The sequence below is a fragment of the Rhincodon typus genome, chromosome 23 (genome assembly GCF_021869965.1).
Source record: "Rhincodon typus isolate 14 chromosome 23, sRhiTyp1.1, whole genome shotgun sequence".
Classification (NCBI taxonomy): domain Eukaryota; kingdom Metazoa; phylum Chordata; class Chondrichthyes; order Orectolobiformes; family Rhincodontidae; genus Rhincodon; species Rhincodon typus.
The window spans coordinates 29,100,826-29,117,100 of NC_063354.1; the positions used below are offsets into that span (position 1 = coordinate 29,100,826).

At 39.5% G+C, this 16,275-nt stretch overlaps 1 protein-coding gene across 2 annotated transcripts in view; it reads right to left on the reverse strand.

Moving 5' to 3' along the window:
• tmem104 (transmembrane protein 104) overlaps positions 1-16,275 on the reverse strand; it is a 181,619-nt gene that overhangs the window by 81,414 nt on the left and 83,930 nt on the right. For both annotated transcript variants that reach the window (XM_020528955.2, XM_048611045.1), the window contains one exon: positions 9,034-9,133. In XM_020528955.2, the coding sequence (XP_020384544.1) occupies positions 9,034-9,133 (100 nt within the window). The remainder of the gene's footprint in view (positions 1-9,033; positions 9,134-16,275) is intronic.

The window sequence follows — 16,275 nt, forward strand, 5'->3', positions numbered from 1 at the left end:
TCTTACGTTCTTATGTCTCTCAAGTTCAGAAACACAAAGAAGTCGTCAAACACATAGCAATGAGGATGGAAATAAAATCAAAACACTCCAGATGCTGTTTCGACAATCACATTGGACCCTAAATATTAACAGTTCCTCTTCACAGATGCTGCCATGCTTGGTGAGTTAGAACACAAGAACTAGGAGCAGGAGTAGGCCATCTGGCCCTGCCATTTAATAAGATCATGGCTGATCTTTGAGACTTAGCTCCACTTACCCGCCCACTCACCATAACCCTGTTTAAAATTTTATCTAGCCTTGCCTTAACAACATTCAGCGAGGTAGCTTCAACTGCTTCACTGGGCAGGGAATTCCACAGATTCACAACCCTTTGGGTGAAGAAGTTCCTCCTGACCTCAGTCCTACGTCTGCTTCCCTTTATTTTGAAGCGATGCCCTCTAGTCCTAGTTTCACCTGCTAGCGGAAACAACCTTCCTGCCTCCACCTTATCTATTCCCTTCATTACGTTTCTATAAGATCTCCCCTCATTCTTCTGCATTCCAATGAGTATAATCCCAGTCTACTCAGTGTCTCCTCATAATCCAACCCTCTCAACTCTGGAATCAACTGAGTGAATCTCCTCTGCACCCCCTCCAGTGCTAGTATATCCCTTCTCAAGTAAGGAGACCAAAACTGCACACAGTACTCCAGGTGTGGCCTCACCAGGACCCTATACAGCTGCAGCATAGCCTCCTTGTTTTTAAACTCCATCCCTCGAGCAATGGCAGACAAAATTCCATTTGCCTTTTTAATTAACTGCTGCACCTGCAATCCTACTTTTAGCGATTCATGCACAAGGACACCCAAGTCCCTCTGCACAGCAGCGTGCTGCAATTTTTTACCTTTTAAAACATAGTCCATTTTGCTGTTATTCCTACCAAAATGGATGACCTCACACTTATCAACATTGTACTCCATCTGCCAGACCTTTGCCCACTCACAGACTATCTATATCCCTCTGCAGACTTTCAATGTCTTCTGCACACTTTGCTCTACCACTCACCTTAGTGTCATCTGCAAATTTTGACACACCACACTTAGTCCCCCAACTCCAAATCATCTATGCAAATTGTAAAAAATTGCAGTCCCAACACTAATCCCTGAGGCACACCACTCATCACTGACCGGCAACCAGAAAAACACCCATTTACCCCTTCTTTGCTTTCTGCTGGTCAATCAATCCTCTATCCATGCCAATACATTACCTGTAATACCGTGCAACTTTATCTTATGTAGCAGCCTTTGGTGTGGCACCTTGTCAAATGCCTTCTGGAAATCCAGATACACCACATCCACAGGTTCCCCATTGTCCACCATGCAAGTAATGTCCTCAAAGAATTCCACCAAATTAGTTAAACATGACCTACCCTTCATGAACCCATGCTGGGTGTTCCCAATGGGACAATTTATATCCAGATGAGTTGCTGTAATATTTTCTAGTTTTATTACATAGGCATTAATGGTGAGATCATAGGAGTGAAAAATTAACATGGATTGGGAAATTAGGTAAGAAAAGGAGAGAGGATAGTTAAGCCATGGTAAGAAAAAGAAATATTTTCCAGTTCTCAATTTATATTTAACTGAGAAATTAAAATTCAAATGGAAAGCCATCCATCTATAGCTAATTAGGCTAATGAAGAGGTTTGTTACGTTTTGCCAAGAGTGCAACCCAAGGATTAGAGAAACCTGCAAAGGGTAATGAAATCTAGAGGTAGGAATATTGCCTGTGTAAACTAGCAATAAACAGAAGAGATTTAAATCCATTTTACAAGTTAGTAAACAAGTCTTTAAAGGCTGAAGACAAAGTTAAAAAAGAACAGATGTTAAATGAATCCCAATCAAAAAAGTGAATAGGTTGGTGCAAGGACTACGCGTTGACTGTGGCTTTTCTATTCTGTAGAGTACTATGGCATGACGCAACTATTTAATTCATAAATTATCATTGCATCCTTTGATTCTATGCCAACCATTTACAGAATGAGTGTTTTGGCTTCTTTGCCAAAGTGACTGACTATCTAAACTTATGTTACCAAGGAATTTTATATTCATTTGTCTAGCTGTTGCAATACACATTGAAATATTGTTACATTTTGGTTTTATTTCTACTTATTCCTTCTCTACCTTTTACATTCACCTGTGTTTCAAATTTTGTTTTTCCTTCATGGTTTGCCTCACTATGCTTCAGTTTATTTCCACATTATGTTCCAAATTATTTACAAGAGCAAGTCCAAAACTCATCCCTTTTAACCTCATACTATCATCTTGCACATTTGCACCACAAATTGACCTGTTTTTCAAACGGCTATATTTCCTCATGCTACAAAAGTTTTTTAATGAGCCTGTTGTTGAAGCCATTTCAAAAAACCCATTGGTGATTAAATACGGTCAATCACTTCAAAAGTCTTAGTTTGATCCAATGCAACTTGTCTAAGGAATCACAGCTGGCTGTCCTTAAGTGAGGTATTCCAAAATGCTAACTAATTTCATTAGGAATTATGAATTTCAAGTGAACTTTTCCACAGCTCTGGTTTAAACCAACTGATCCAAAATTTCCCCGTTTATTCTCTTCCCTTTCTCATTTAAAAGGGGGCCTCCCTAATCCAGATCATGTATATCACATTTGATTATTGGAGCTACCAGCCAAGCAAGAGGACAAGATATTCTAACAAATTTAAATAGTACAAATTTGATTCAACAATAGTCGAAACAAAAATCCTTAGTGACTACAATACATGTTTGACACAATGAAGCAACAAAGGAGAGAGCACACAAGCTAGTGTTGTTTTCCCTGTAGTTTAGAAAGTTAAAAGGAGTGGTTGGATCAAGTTTAAGATAGAGGGAAACAAATAGGTAGATCAAGAGAAAAAATACATGTCCACCGGTCAGAAAATCTAGGATTAGGGAGTGAAATCAAGAACAAAAGGTTTTAGAAGTTGCCAACATTTACACCAATAGCAATTGATGCTGGAACAAATTGTTTATTTTAAACCCAAGGTGCTTCGATTTGTTAAAACTATTACGGAAATGTGTCAATGTGGATAAATGAAATTGGGTTACAGATCAATCACCCACTCATTGCTTGATGGAATGGCTTCAACTGCTTCTCCCATTTTTAATATTCTTTCACTCAGTTGTAAGATAATCAATGCAATTAGTGGTATCAAATTAAAAGGGATTTGTTTTAAATACATTGCATCTGTACAGTCCTTAGGACAGGAGTACACAGAATAAAAAAATTTGGGATAATGAGAGGTGATCGAAACAAATAGGATTCTGGAGGTGCTTGATGGTGTAAATGTTGAGGTTTCCCCTCGTGGGCGTGTCGAGCAACTGAGGGCATAGTCTCAGATTAAAGGCACACCAGTTTAAGACTGAAATGTGCAGGAATTTCTTCTCAGAGGTTGAATCTTTGAAACTCCTTGCCACACAGCTAGGGAGGCAGAGTCCTTGTTTATATTTAAGGCTGACAGCTAGATTATTGATCAGTAGGGGAACCAAGAATGAAGGGGAAACTACAGGAAACTGAACGTGATCAACATGTCTGGCAGCATCTGTGAAGAAAAAAAAAAAAAATCAGTTAATGTTTTGGGTCCATTGACCCTTCCTCAGTTCTGATGAAGGGTCACCAGACCCGAAATGTTAACTGATTTTTCTTCTTCACAGATGCTGCCAGACCTGCTGAGTTTTTCCAGCAACTTTTTGGTCCTGGTTTACAGCATCCGCAGCTCTTCAGTTTTTATTTTGGATATGATCAGTTTTGGATCAGCCATGATCCAATTCAGTGGCAGAGCAAGCTTGAGGGGTCAAACAGCCTACTCTTCCTATTTCCACCATCTGCAAATTCTTCTCCAAATTACACAACATCCTAACTTGGAAAAATATCACTGACCCGAGACGCTGGCTCAAAATTCCATAATTCCACAACAACATGGGAGGACTTTCATCACCTCAACCACAACAGTTCAAAGGTGGCAACTCACCATCCCTATGTTCTATGGGCATTAAGGGATGAACAGTAAGCTCTCACTAAGTGACAGGGACATCCTGTGATGAATAAAAACAGAGCATTAGTGTTGAAAATTGAAACCGAGGACTAGTATAGGAAACACACACAAGTCAGCATCTGTAAAGGCAAAAGGTGGATTACCATTTTGGTAATTTTGACTTCACTACTGCTTAAAAAAAAGCCAAAAAACACTAGCTACCATTTCACTTATGACTGTCCAGGTACTACATTTAGATTCTGTGGATTTGCATCTCAATTTGAAGATGTTAACTTGCATCTCCAACCCTCCCACACTCCTTTCACCTTCATACACAGTACAGGTTTCTCCAGGAATATTTGAAATTCTGGCTTTTAAGAGTGTAGTAAATGAACACTCAAAACCCTCATCAGCCCAAATGTATAGTGAAAAAATAAATCTTTAGAAATGTGCCAAACTTTTAACTGAAGATTGCCTCATGCCCATGTTCCCTTTCTTTAATATGTTAAATATTGGAAAATAGGTGGCTTAGCGTACACTGAGGAGGAAGAGATTTCTTGAGCAGACAAGATAAATCAGTTGCACCATGAAGAGGCTTCACTACACAGTATGAGTCACAAATCATTTCCTTGGCATGTCTGCCAGTGGTATTTGAGCGCAGATTAAGTGTCCCAAACAATTCGCTTCAACTATTTGGAGTTAACAAAATACAATGAAATTTGGAAACTAAAAAAAATACGAAATTAAACTTCAAGGTACGCACCACACCATTCTTCAAGTGATGCCCTATCGCAGATTATCCGCAGTTTCAACTTTTCCATCCATGGAGGGTCCCAGGGCCAACATAAAAACTTGACATCTATTGTAATTTGTGGATACCAAATGAATCAGATTTTTAAAAAAGTCACCAACCAGTAAAGTCAATTCTCATTACTCCCACCTCGGAGCATTTCAAGCATTCAATTTTATTTCAAATTTCCAGCACACACAACATTGTGCTTTGCTTTTGTACAAATGAGGGTTGTGCAGCCTAGAATTTTACGAGGACAACTTGATTCATGTTTTTAAGTTCAAGAGAACAGATCAGGTAGATGGCAAGAAATTATTTCCAGTAGATGGAAAGCCTGGGGCTAAGGGACTTACTTCAAACATGACACCAGGCCTTTCAGAAGCAAAAATCAGCAAACACGTGAGCACAAACAATGCAGAAAATTTGGAACTCACATCCAGCAATTGAAGCAATCAAATCAAATTTTGAATCCAAGATTGATCAATTTGACACAGCATCAAGTTAGTCTACTGCAGCGAGGTCAATAACCAACCACAATCTTATCCAATGGTGCAATGCAAATGCACATCTTACTTTCTACTCTAGTTCACCTGGAGGAGGTTTCTGTTTCCTTTTCAGCACCAGACTAGGGAATAGGAGGATAAAAAGGATCGGAGAATTTAATTTTCGTGAGATGCATTAATCTGTGGAATTCTGTTTCCCAGAACATAGTGGTAGCTGTGTTATTTGAATTTATTCAAGGCCAAGTTAGGTAAATACTTGTGGAAAGAAACAAAGTCAAGAATTATCACGGCAAGAAAATGGGAGTTCAGGCCCCAATCAGATCAATCATGACATGATCAAATGGTTGGGCAGGCTCAAAAGCACTTGAAAGCCATGGCTTACTCTAAACCCCTAAATCCCAAGTACTCCTGTTCCTACATGAAGATGCAGTAGAGATAGGTCAATCAAAATTGAAAATGGCAGAGCAGTCCCAAAGGAGGGAATTGCCAACTCCATATTATAAATAACATACCAACAGTAACTTCAAATCCCATATACCTTATGAAGATTTCCACAACTGTATTTAAAGCTTGGTGTCAATTTTTGCTCTGTCACTTCATGCAATGCACATGTAGGTGAGTTCACTTTAAATGCGAGTGTTCCTTGGTTTAAAGAACTACAGAGAACATCTCTTCCACTTTCAAATGTTAAAAATCGGACTGCTAATCCATGAATATTCATGCAGGAATAACATTTTTAAAAAGTCACAAATGCTTTTCACAACAGTCACAACCCATTGTGTATGAAAAGTTAAACAAACAGCATGGTGGAGAAACTTAGGTCTGGCTCCATCTGTAGAGAGAGAAACAGAGTTCCATGTTTCAAGTCTGGAATAACTTTTCAGACCATTAAACAGTCATACCAGACTTGAAATGTTAACTGTCTCCACAAGTGCTGCAAGACCTGCTGAGTTTCTCCAATCTTGTCTGTTTGTTCAGATTTCCAAGATCCGCAGTATTGCCCTTTTATTTTCATAAAATGAAATCAGTTAAACTTAAAAGATTGTATTTCTAGGGATTCCAAGCTTTTTCTTGGCGTTTTGCAGTCATTCCACAATTCCATAGAATGGAATTAATTGATTGAAAAATCAGAAATGAGGCAAGAAGGTATGAATAACTAACTAAGGGGAAAAAAAGTGTTTCCCCTTAAGTGAAAGGTCATTACATCAAAATTCCAACCTTCCAAAAATGGCAGATTGAAACCTCAAGAAAATTATGACACCAGAATATTGTCAGAGTATGATCAGCAGCTGAAATGGACTTCTGGGCAGAATACGGAAGGCACGAATGAAAATCATTTAAGAATTACTTGATTAGAGAATTTAGAAGGGAAGCAATAAGTTCTGGAAAAACAGAATTGGCAAGTTGGAACGATAGCAGGAACTGCCGTTGCTGGAGGATCTGAGATAACAAGGTGTAGAGCTGGATGAACACAGCAGGCCAAGCAGGAAAGCTGACATTTCGGGTCTAGACCTGCTGAGAGGTTGTAAAGCTGAAGAGCATAGGCAGCTGGAAAACTAGAACCTCAGCTTAACAGTGCAAGGGGAGTGGCCAGTTCTCCCAGTTCAGGGTTTTCTACTTTTCTTCCCCCAAGCTATAGCAATCACAAGAAGACTCGAGTACCAGAAACGTTGCAAGTTTCCATAAAGGATTCCTAACTGGCTTTTTGAAATCTCTCTGGATGTTGTTCCCTCCTGCCTGCAAGAATCAGTGTTTTAATTTACCTTTTTGTCAAGGGGTGTGGTTATGGGATGTTACTATATTGGAACAGTTAATTAGTAATAGTACTGTATCTTTGTTTGGTTAAATTTTCCAATAGTTAAGTTATTCTAAAGTCTGCTTTCTTTTGTTTGTATTTTAACTGTGGTGTTGAAATGAATTGTGTTTTGCTCAAAGCAGAGAGTGTTTTGACCAGTTACATTGTACCTGGAACACCCACTTCACATCTACCTTTAAAATATGAAAAAAAGTTATGGTCTAGGCTACCTTCTTAAAATATTTTGAGGGGATCTGACCTGGTCCATAACTCCTAAGGGACAATGTTTTCCACAGAGGGTGATGCATGCATGGTAGGAGTTGTCAAAAGAGGTGGAGGCTGGTGCAACATTTAAGAGGCATCTGGGATGGGTATATGAATTAGCAAGGATTTAGAGGGTTATGGGCCAAATGCCTGCCAAAGGGACTAGATTAATTTAGGATATCTGGTCAGCATGGATGAGTCAGACCAAAGGGTTTGTTTCCATTGTGTACAGCTCTATGACTATGTCCCCAAGACAGAGGTGAGGCAAGACAAGATAAATTGAAGTAGTTTGTTCAAAATCCACATGCAGACAAATCCCTTAATGTAGCAAATGCCAGCTGGGAGCACAACTATTGGTTTTGCCATTTGAAACATGAGAGAATAAGTCTAAAATTTTACATGTAATCTCAGACATAGTAGAGCAGCACTTCAAACTAAAATATTTATGCATGGACATTTAGAGAAGATTAAGATTCCACGTGGAGATTGCAGAATTTTATACTTGGGCACAATTATACTTAGAGAAAACTGTCAGAGGTGTATTTGTGTAAAACCACATTTTGAAGTGCTCCTACTTGGTAAACATGAATAGGTTTTGCTATCAATATTATTTGCAGATCAAGCCCCCAGATGCATACAAAAGTACATTCAGCACAATCAGGTATATTAAGCACTACACCATCGGGACATGTACCAACAGGTGTGAAGGCTCCAAACTCTCAAAATTCACCCCTACAGCATTCCCTTCCTTTGAGGCATCTTAAAATCTTGGACCAAGCTTTAATCACATGGCCCAATACCTCAGGTGAAACCACATGTTGTTAACACAAATTTTCTGGCAACACTATGAAGTGCCAGTGCACCTTTGACTATTTTAAAGATCCTACATGTGTCATCAGATAGTGGTTACCTTATTTAAGGAGTAAATGCCCACTGGGTTGGGAAATTTGAATTCAGTTAATGAAATAACTCAAATTAAAAGCTCACATAATTTAAAAAGGTGACCATGTAATTCCAGATCATCATAAGTAGCAGGGTGTGTTCAAAGGCAGTATTTATTACTTGTCCTTGAGAATTTGGTGATGAACTAATGTCCTAACTGCCTTGTTGGACCATTCCGGAGGGCAATTTGAGTCAGAGTCAATCATGTCTCCAGTCTGAAGTGACCCATGGACCACTCAGAACAGTAGATTTCCATTCTAAAAGATCATTCTTAAAACAGATTACCATATTGGAGCATGTCTTGGGTTATGTTAATTCACTAAAAGGACATTGTTAAAAGTTAATGAGGACAGGTTATATAAACTTGGGCTTCTGTTCCCTTGACTTTGCATGTGCAAAGGGTGCTCTAGTTAAATTACTAAATTAGAGAAAATAGATGCAATAAAACACTCCACTGCACTCCTGCCACATTTCTACCCCTTTCTTATTCCCAGTTATATGTTTTCCTCATTCCCAGCATTCCACCAATGCCCCTCCCACTGACCATTTTTCTGCTGCTCTCCAACTAATCAGTTGCAATTCAGATATTTTCAGCTTTGGGAGTACAGTTTCAATGTTTGCTTTAAAAGAGTTAGTGACAAAAGGCTCAGAATGAAATCGGAGCAATCACTTCTTCGATTTGAAAGTTGTTGCCAGTGATGTAGTTTGCTCACTCACCAGAAAAATCCTGTAGGCATCGATGCGTCTAACTGACCCCCAGCATGGGTCTGTATCATTGTGCTTTACTTTGCTGCCGGCACTGCATGACTGATTCCCACTATGGGAAAGGAAAAGGAAAAGTGAATTTTTGTCCCATCATTAGCATAAAAAAAATATAGTTCACGGCCAAAAGAGATTCAGCTTTGTCAAAACCACTGTTTTTAATCCAAAACACAGGAGAAACATTCAAAAACAAAATTATCCACATGAGGAGTTATGAAACAGGCCCATCTGCCTCAAAATTTGTACTGAAGGTCAGTGTTTAGCATTGTATTTCATCCTCTTCACAAAGCATTTTCATCAAACTATCAAACCTTTTAAACAACTCAATTATCGATTTAATTACAGATGAATCAATTTAAAATGGCAGTAAACTCAGCTTGCATAGCGTGCAACCATATTTCATTTGTCCCTATTACTGCAATGATAGGTAGGTTCTTTTCCCACACTGGCTGAGGTTACCATGCTTCTCAACCTCTCCCCTCATGGGAGAGGATGCTGACACAAGTTAAATGGCCATTAGTCATTTCTCTAATGAGTGCACAGCCCTTGGTCTGGCAGGACTATGGCAACTTGATCTTGTTCATGATTTGTATAAAAATCAGCTAAAACTGATTTTTTCTTCAGTCCTAATTAGACTGTCAAGGACAATAACTAGGGGAGACAAGATATTGGCACTAAATGCAGACTATGGCAATCTAGGTTCTGAAACCAGTGGTCACCTTGTCAATAAAACAAAACCAAAAGCAAGTAGTAAGTCAGATACTTGCAACTCATACTAGATGGAAATGAGAATTGGAGGAGTGGCCATTCATTTCCAAGCCTTTTCTGCATTCACTTAATGTTGCACGCAAGGAGACCAGAACAGCACTATATTCCAGGTGTGGCCTAACGCCCTGTATAATTACAGCAGGACATCCTTACTCGTCCTTAATGTTGCCCTGTAGCTTAACCCCATCCTTATTAACCTCGCCCATCAAAAACCTAATTTTTGATATTTTCATTCAACTCCTACATCAACAGCTTTCAGGGGATGTTCCTAATTTCCACTATCTTTGCCTCAACTGGCCCATGTGGGATAGACAATGATCCGTTGTGATGAACGCAAATGTGAATTTGTCTATATTTGGAATGTTTTGCATCAAGTGACACAATAAAAGCAATTCAGAACCTCAATCATTGAAAATCAATGGTGTGACAGAAGATAAAAAGGAGTAGGCCATTTGACCCTTAAACCTGCTCCACCATTCAATATCGCATGCCCATCAAGTTCAGTACCCTAATCCCACCCTTTAACCACAAGAATCATTTCTACCTAAATAAAAACCAAAAAGAACTGTGGACACTAAATCAGGAACAAAAAACAAAGTTGCTGGAAAAGCTCAGCAGGTCTGGCTGCATCGGTGAAGGAGAAAACAGAGTTAACGTTTCGGGTCCGGTGACCCTTCCTCAACTTTCTATCTCCCTTCCTGAAAAGGATGTTTTGGCCTTAACCAGTGTGCTAGTGATTTACACAGGCTCACCACTAGTCCTGTTAGCATTTTATGGGTTGTCACAAGATCCCCCTCCATTCTTCCCAACTCCAGCAAATACAAACCTAAACTGACTGAATCTCTCGTCAGTCCCACCATCCCTGAATGATTTCTTAAATCTTTGCTGCACTCCCTCAAACGAGAGTATTCTTCATCACGCAAGGAGACCAGAACAGCACTATATTCCAGGTGTGGCCTAACGCCCTGTATAATTACAGCAGGACATCCTTACTCATGTACTTGAAACCTCTCACTATGAAGGCCAACATTTCATTTGCCTTCTTGACCTGTTGCACCTGTCTGCCTTAGGTGACTGGTACACAAGGCCACCCAGACCTTGTTGCACATTCCCCTCTCGACTTACAGCCAGATAATAATGTCTCCCTGCTTTTGTTACCAAAGTGGCTATCTCACATTTATCCACATTATACTGCATCTACCATGCATTTTCGCACTCACACAGCCTGTCCAAATCACATTGCAACATCTGTCCTCCTCACAGTTCATCAACCCAGCTTTGAGTCATCTGAAAATTGAGCCATTACATTTAGCTCAAGTACATTTCTATTTGTTGAGAATAGATGTCCAACCAGTGATCATTGTGGTGCCCCACTATTAAACGGTGTGCCATTCAGAAAAAAAGATCCATTTGTTCCTACACTTAGGTTAGAAAATTGCTTTGTTTGCTATTTCAATACACTATCCAACCTCATGAACTTTAGTTTTACAAGAAGCTATTGTGCCAGCCTGATTTCAGCGTGGTGGAATAATTTACTCTTCATAAAAGGATGGAGGACTCTGGCAACAGGATAACTTGATCACTGCATCCTAGAACGAAAGTTCCATTTGTCCAAAATATTAAAGCGAAAAAAGTAAAAATATTTTTTGAAGGGCAGGTAAAATCATTTTCACAACTATCATTTAAAATTTGCAGAAGTGTCTCATTCAAGTTTTCATTTTGCAATGAAGTCTAGTTCGATCCAAGGTGTAAACTACAGGAATATCTCAGCTCTTTTCCAACATGTCAAACCTGATGTGTTGAGGGAACAAATATTCCTTCTAAATACGTAAAATCTGAAAGAAATCATTTATTAAACTGAATCTAACTTCATAGCTGTCAACTTAGCAAATTATCTACCAACAAGTCTCAATGTTATGCTCACCTGCTCAAATACATCAAGTGTATGCAAGTTTGACACAATCAGGAATACTGCCAAATTGACTGTCCAGTGAGTCGGTCCTCAATACCCAGTGATGAAATGTGAATCAGAAAATCAACGTTCATCCCTTTATTCAGTGCACCTGAAATAGGCCTTGAAACAGATTTTGTTGGCAAAAAGGCAGGTATGGAGATCAAAGCATAAAGATGTGCGTTCATGGAACGTGGGAGCTTCTGATTTCACTTGCATTAATTGCCCTGCAAGTGTTGGTGTTGGACTGTCCTGCTAAACCACTGCAGTCCTTGGAATACAAGGACACAGCACTGTTTGGAAAAGCATTCTAGGATTTTCACGATGTCAATTCATTCAAAATCAAGGCTGTCAATTTACATGAGCTTAACCATTACAGGAAAGGCACAACCATAAGTTAGTTTATTTGATTAAAGGAGCGCAAAGAGATGTCTCCCCTGAAAACTACCATGAGAACATCAGGGTGAATTTGAGGCAGCAGTTGGAATATCAAGTCATAAAAAATTCCACACTTGACAGGCTGTCTCCTTTAAAAGGCCAACCATCTGATATTTTCATTCTTGGGAGGCATGGAATTATGCCTCCAGAGGTCGTGGACCCAAGGTAGAAACAGGGGGAAGTAACGGTCAGGTCTGTAGGCTAGAAATATGGAGACAATGCCCAATTTCAAGAACAACTACATGTCCTCAACAAACTGTCCTTCCACACTACTCAGTGGATGCAAGGTGCGACCATGGGAAGATCTCAAATGTCTTTAAGTTAGCGTAGGTATGAGAAGTCTGCCATTTGGCCCCTCAAGCTTATTCCCCAATAAATCATGGCTGATGTATTTGTTTCGAATTGCATGTTCCCAAGTCTGATATTCTTTTGCCCAACACAAACCTACCTCTGCCTAAAAATATTCAGTGACACTGTCTCCACCACCTTCTGCGATAGTGAGGTTCAAAGTTGCACAACACTCAAGATTTCCCCACATCTACCCTAAAATAGGGAAATCTAATTTTACAAACAATCCAAGCTCTGGACTCATCCGGAAGGTAAACATTCTTTCCAGATCAATCTTGTCAAGTCATTCTAATGATTATACATTTTGCTTAAATTACTCCTCCCTCCAGTGTAAAGCAAACCTAGCCTGCCCAATATTTCCTCATAAGATCATACATTCATTCCAGGTATCTACTGAACTTCCTGAGAGGTCTCCAATTCATTTACACCCCTTCCTTTATACGGAGAACAAAATTGGAATTAGAAGAGTATTCAAGATGGGATCTCAATGTTCTGTATAATTGAGGCATGATATTATTACTTTCAAGTTCAATTCCTTCCTTAACAGTAGTATTCCATTAGCCACTTCAATCACTTGCTGTACTTGCAGACCAATTTTGACTCATACATTAGAATTCTATTCTATTAATTTGTGGGATGTGGGTGTCACTGGCTGGCCAGCATTTCTTGCCCATCCTTAGTTGCCCTCGAGAAGGTGGTGGTGAGCTGCCTTCTTGAACTGCTGCAGTCCTCCTGCTGTGGGCTGACCCACAATGCTATTAGGAAGGGAATTCCAGGATTTTGACCCAGTGACAGTGAAGGAATGGTGATATATTTCCAAGTCAGGACGGCGAGTGGCTTGGAGTTGGTGGTGTTCCCATATGTCTGCTGCCCTTATCCTTCTAGATGGAAGGGTTACCAAGATCCCTTTGCATCCCAAGATTCAACATTTGTTTAAATGTTACTCTTTTTTCCACTCTTACTATCAAAGTCAAGAACTTCATGTTTTTCTGCATTATACTCCATCGTTCATTTTTTAATAAATACAACATTCAGATACAGAGCAACCTTTTTGTAAATAGTATAGACTGAAATACTGTTAATTATTTTTCTCCAAGTCTCTTCCTGCCATTTTGTGATCTTCATTTCCATGTTAACATTTGACCCTCCTGCCTCAATTCACCCCCTTGATGTGTTACATTTACTAACTTAGATCCCTCAGCCTCCACCCTTCAGTGAGACAAGCCCTCTGCTTCCCTAGTTATGCAGCTCACCAAGACATCAGTCCCATACAGTTCAGGTATAGGCTGCCCCAATGGTACAAATGCCTTGGGGCAGTACTGCTACCAATGCACCAAAAAAATTGAAACTCATTTCTCCTACACCAGTAGGAGACAAGCATTCACTTCTGCAATTTTATTCATCTTATGCCAATTTGGAGGTACACAGGTAGCAATCCAAAATATTGCTTGTTCAAGTCTGCTTTTTTAGTTTGGCACCTCATTTTTCATCCACCCCAGCCAGAACTTTTTTCTCCGTTTGCTCGTCGTGATGTACGTGGCCCACAACCACGAGATCCAGCCCTATTGCACTGCAAATGCTTCTCCAACCGATAGCAAATAGCCCAAACCTTGGCACTGGGCAGACAACAAAACCCCTGCTCTTTGTTGCAGGCAGCAGCACCAATTCTATCACAACTACTGCTACATTCCCTCTTAAAGCCTCAGCCAACTGAATACTTGCAGTACCACAGTGCCATGGCCAATTAGCTCATCCACCTGAAGCCTTCACTCTCATCCAAACTAATTAAGGAAACCACAAACCTGTCAAACAATCAAGGGTAAAGCTCCTGAAGTCAGTTTCTTCAGTTTTTAATGCAGAACAGCATTTTTCTCCAATAGGAGAAAGGAATCTCAACTCTTAGAAAATACTGACAAATGCAATGCGAAACTTCAGTAAAAATGTACCTATCTTTAAATACAGTTTGATTATTGAAGCTGAAATAACTTTTGTACTTCAAAGCCGGTCACTGATGACTTTCAGGAGTAGGAAGCAGATTTATTTGGTCTCCCACTTAGAAATTACAGCAAGACCCGATTCTTAGATGTGTACCAATCTCCTTTTAATGAAGGCCCACATGCCTTCCTAATTTCTTAGTATATGTGCACGCTGACTCTATCCCTCGTGAAAGCATACTCAAGTCTCCAAATATCAACATTTACAAAGTTTACACACTGCAAAAATATTCCATTTTTCCATTCTTACTACCAAGGAGATGGTCTCACATTTGGTCACATTACACTTCACCCGACTCCTCAATGCTAACTCATTAACATTGATATCTTGCAGAGAATATCAGGCTAACAGAACTGTATTTCATTTACTTTCACCCTCCTTTCTTGACGAAGTTTATTTACAGACATGAAATCTAGTGATTCCAGAATCAGAGAATAGAGGACATTCTGTCAAATCCTTCTAGTGACCACATCAGCAGCAGACAAGTTACAGCCTTGTTGCTACTGTTCAATTTCTTCTAAAACCCTCTTCAACTAAAACCTTCTCAAAATCTTATCTTTGCAACTTAGTGTCCAGTTATGCTTTCTAATCCCCACCGTAGGCCCATAAAGAACTATACTTTAAGATACAGGTACGAAATATTTCTAGATACAAGGTGATCGGCAAAACTAAGGAAGCAAAGGATGGAGATGGCAATATTAGGAGGAACATTTTGTCAAAACCTTTGAAGATAGCCTAGAGGAAACAGAAATGGAATTTAGTCGCAGAATTAAACGAGATCTAACATTACTCTGCTAAAAGTGCTATTGGTCAAATAGTGAAGACAGAAGAACAAGTTTACAAAAAAAGTATTGAGCGATGTTACATCTCATCTGGGACTTCAATCATAATATTGACACTTTCAGTCTATGTAAAGGGTGTGGGGAGACTTGGAATGACTTCCGAAAAAAGGTGTGCTCAGCAGAACTATGTTTTCTGCCAAGAGAGGCATCACTGGACTTGGTCCTTAGAAATGTGGTTAAGTGTCAACAGGGAAATATTTTGGGAACAGTGATCATGCTGAAAGATTTAGGCTATTTATGGAGAAGGACAAGGAACAAAAAGAGGAAACAGATGAATTGGAAAGAAACCAATTTTAGTGGGATACAAATGATTTTTGCCTTGGTAAACTGGAATCAAAAAGTTTGTTGGCCAAATTGCAGTAGAGAGTTGGCTTCCTTATGAAGGGGATGGACCAAATATCAAGGCATATTCAAACAATTGGGAAGAATGTTGAGCAACCAAAGCCAGAGCTTTCTGGATGAAGAAATTAATACGAGTAAGCATAAGCTGATGACTGACATCAAGTTGTTCACATAATTGAGAATCAAGCTGAATGTAGGAGGTTCAGAGGCAAAAAAAGTGACAGAGGAAACAAGCAGAGGGCATGAGAGACTTGCAACCAACATTTTTTTTTTAACAAATCCAAAATCTTCCATATAGAAATGGTACAAAACGTAAGAGTTGGGCTAATCAGGAACTGCAAAGAACACAAACGGCATGGCTGAAGGACTAAATAAATCCACTGCATCTCTGTTGCCACAAAGATGCTGCAAATTACAAGACAACGCTTCCAAGATAACAGGATAGGGCCAGAACGCAAAGTCACAGGAAGTCCAAGGAATAGGCAAACATCTCTGCATTAAATTTTTTCAGCT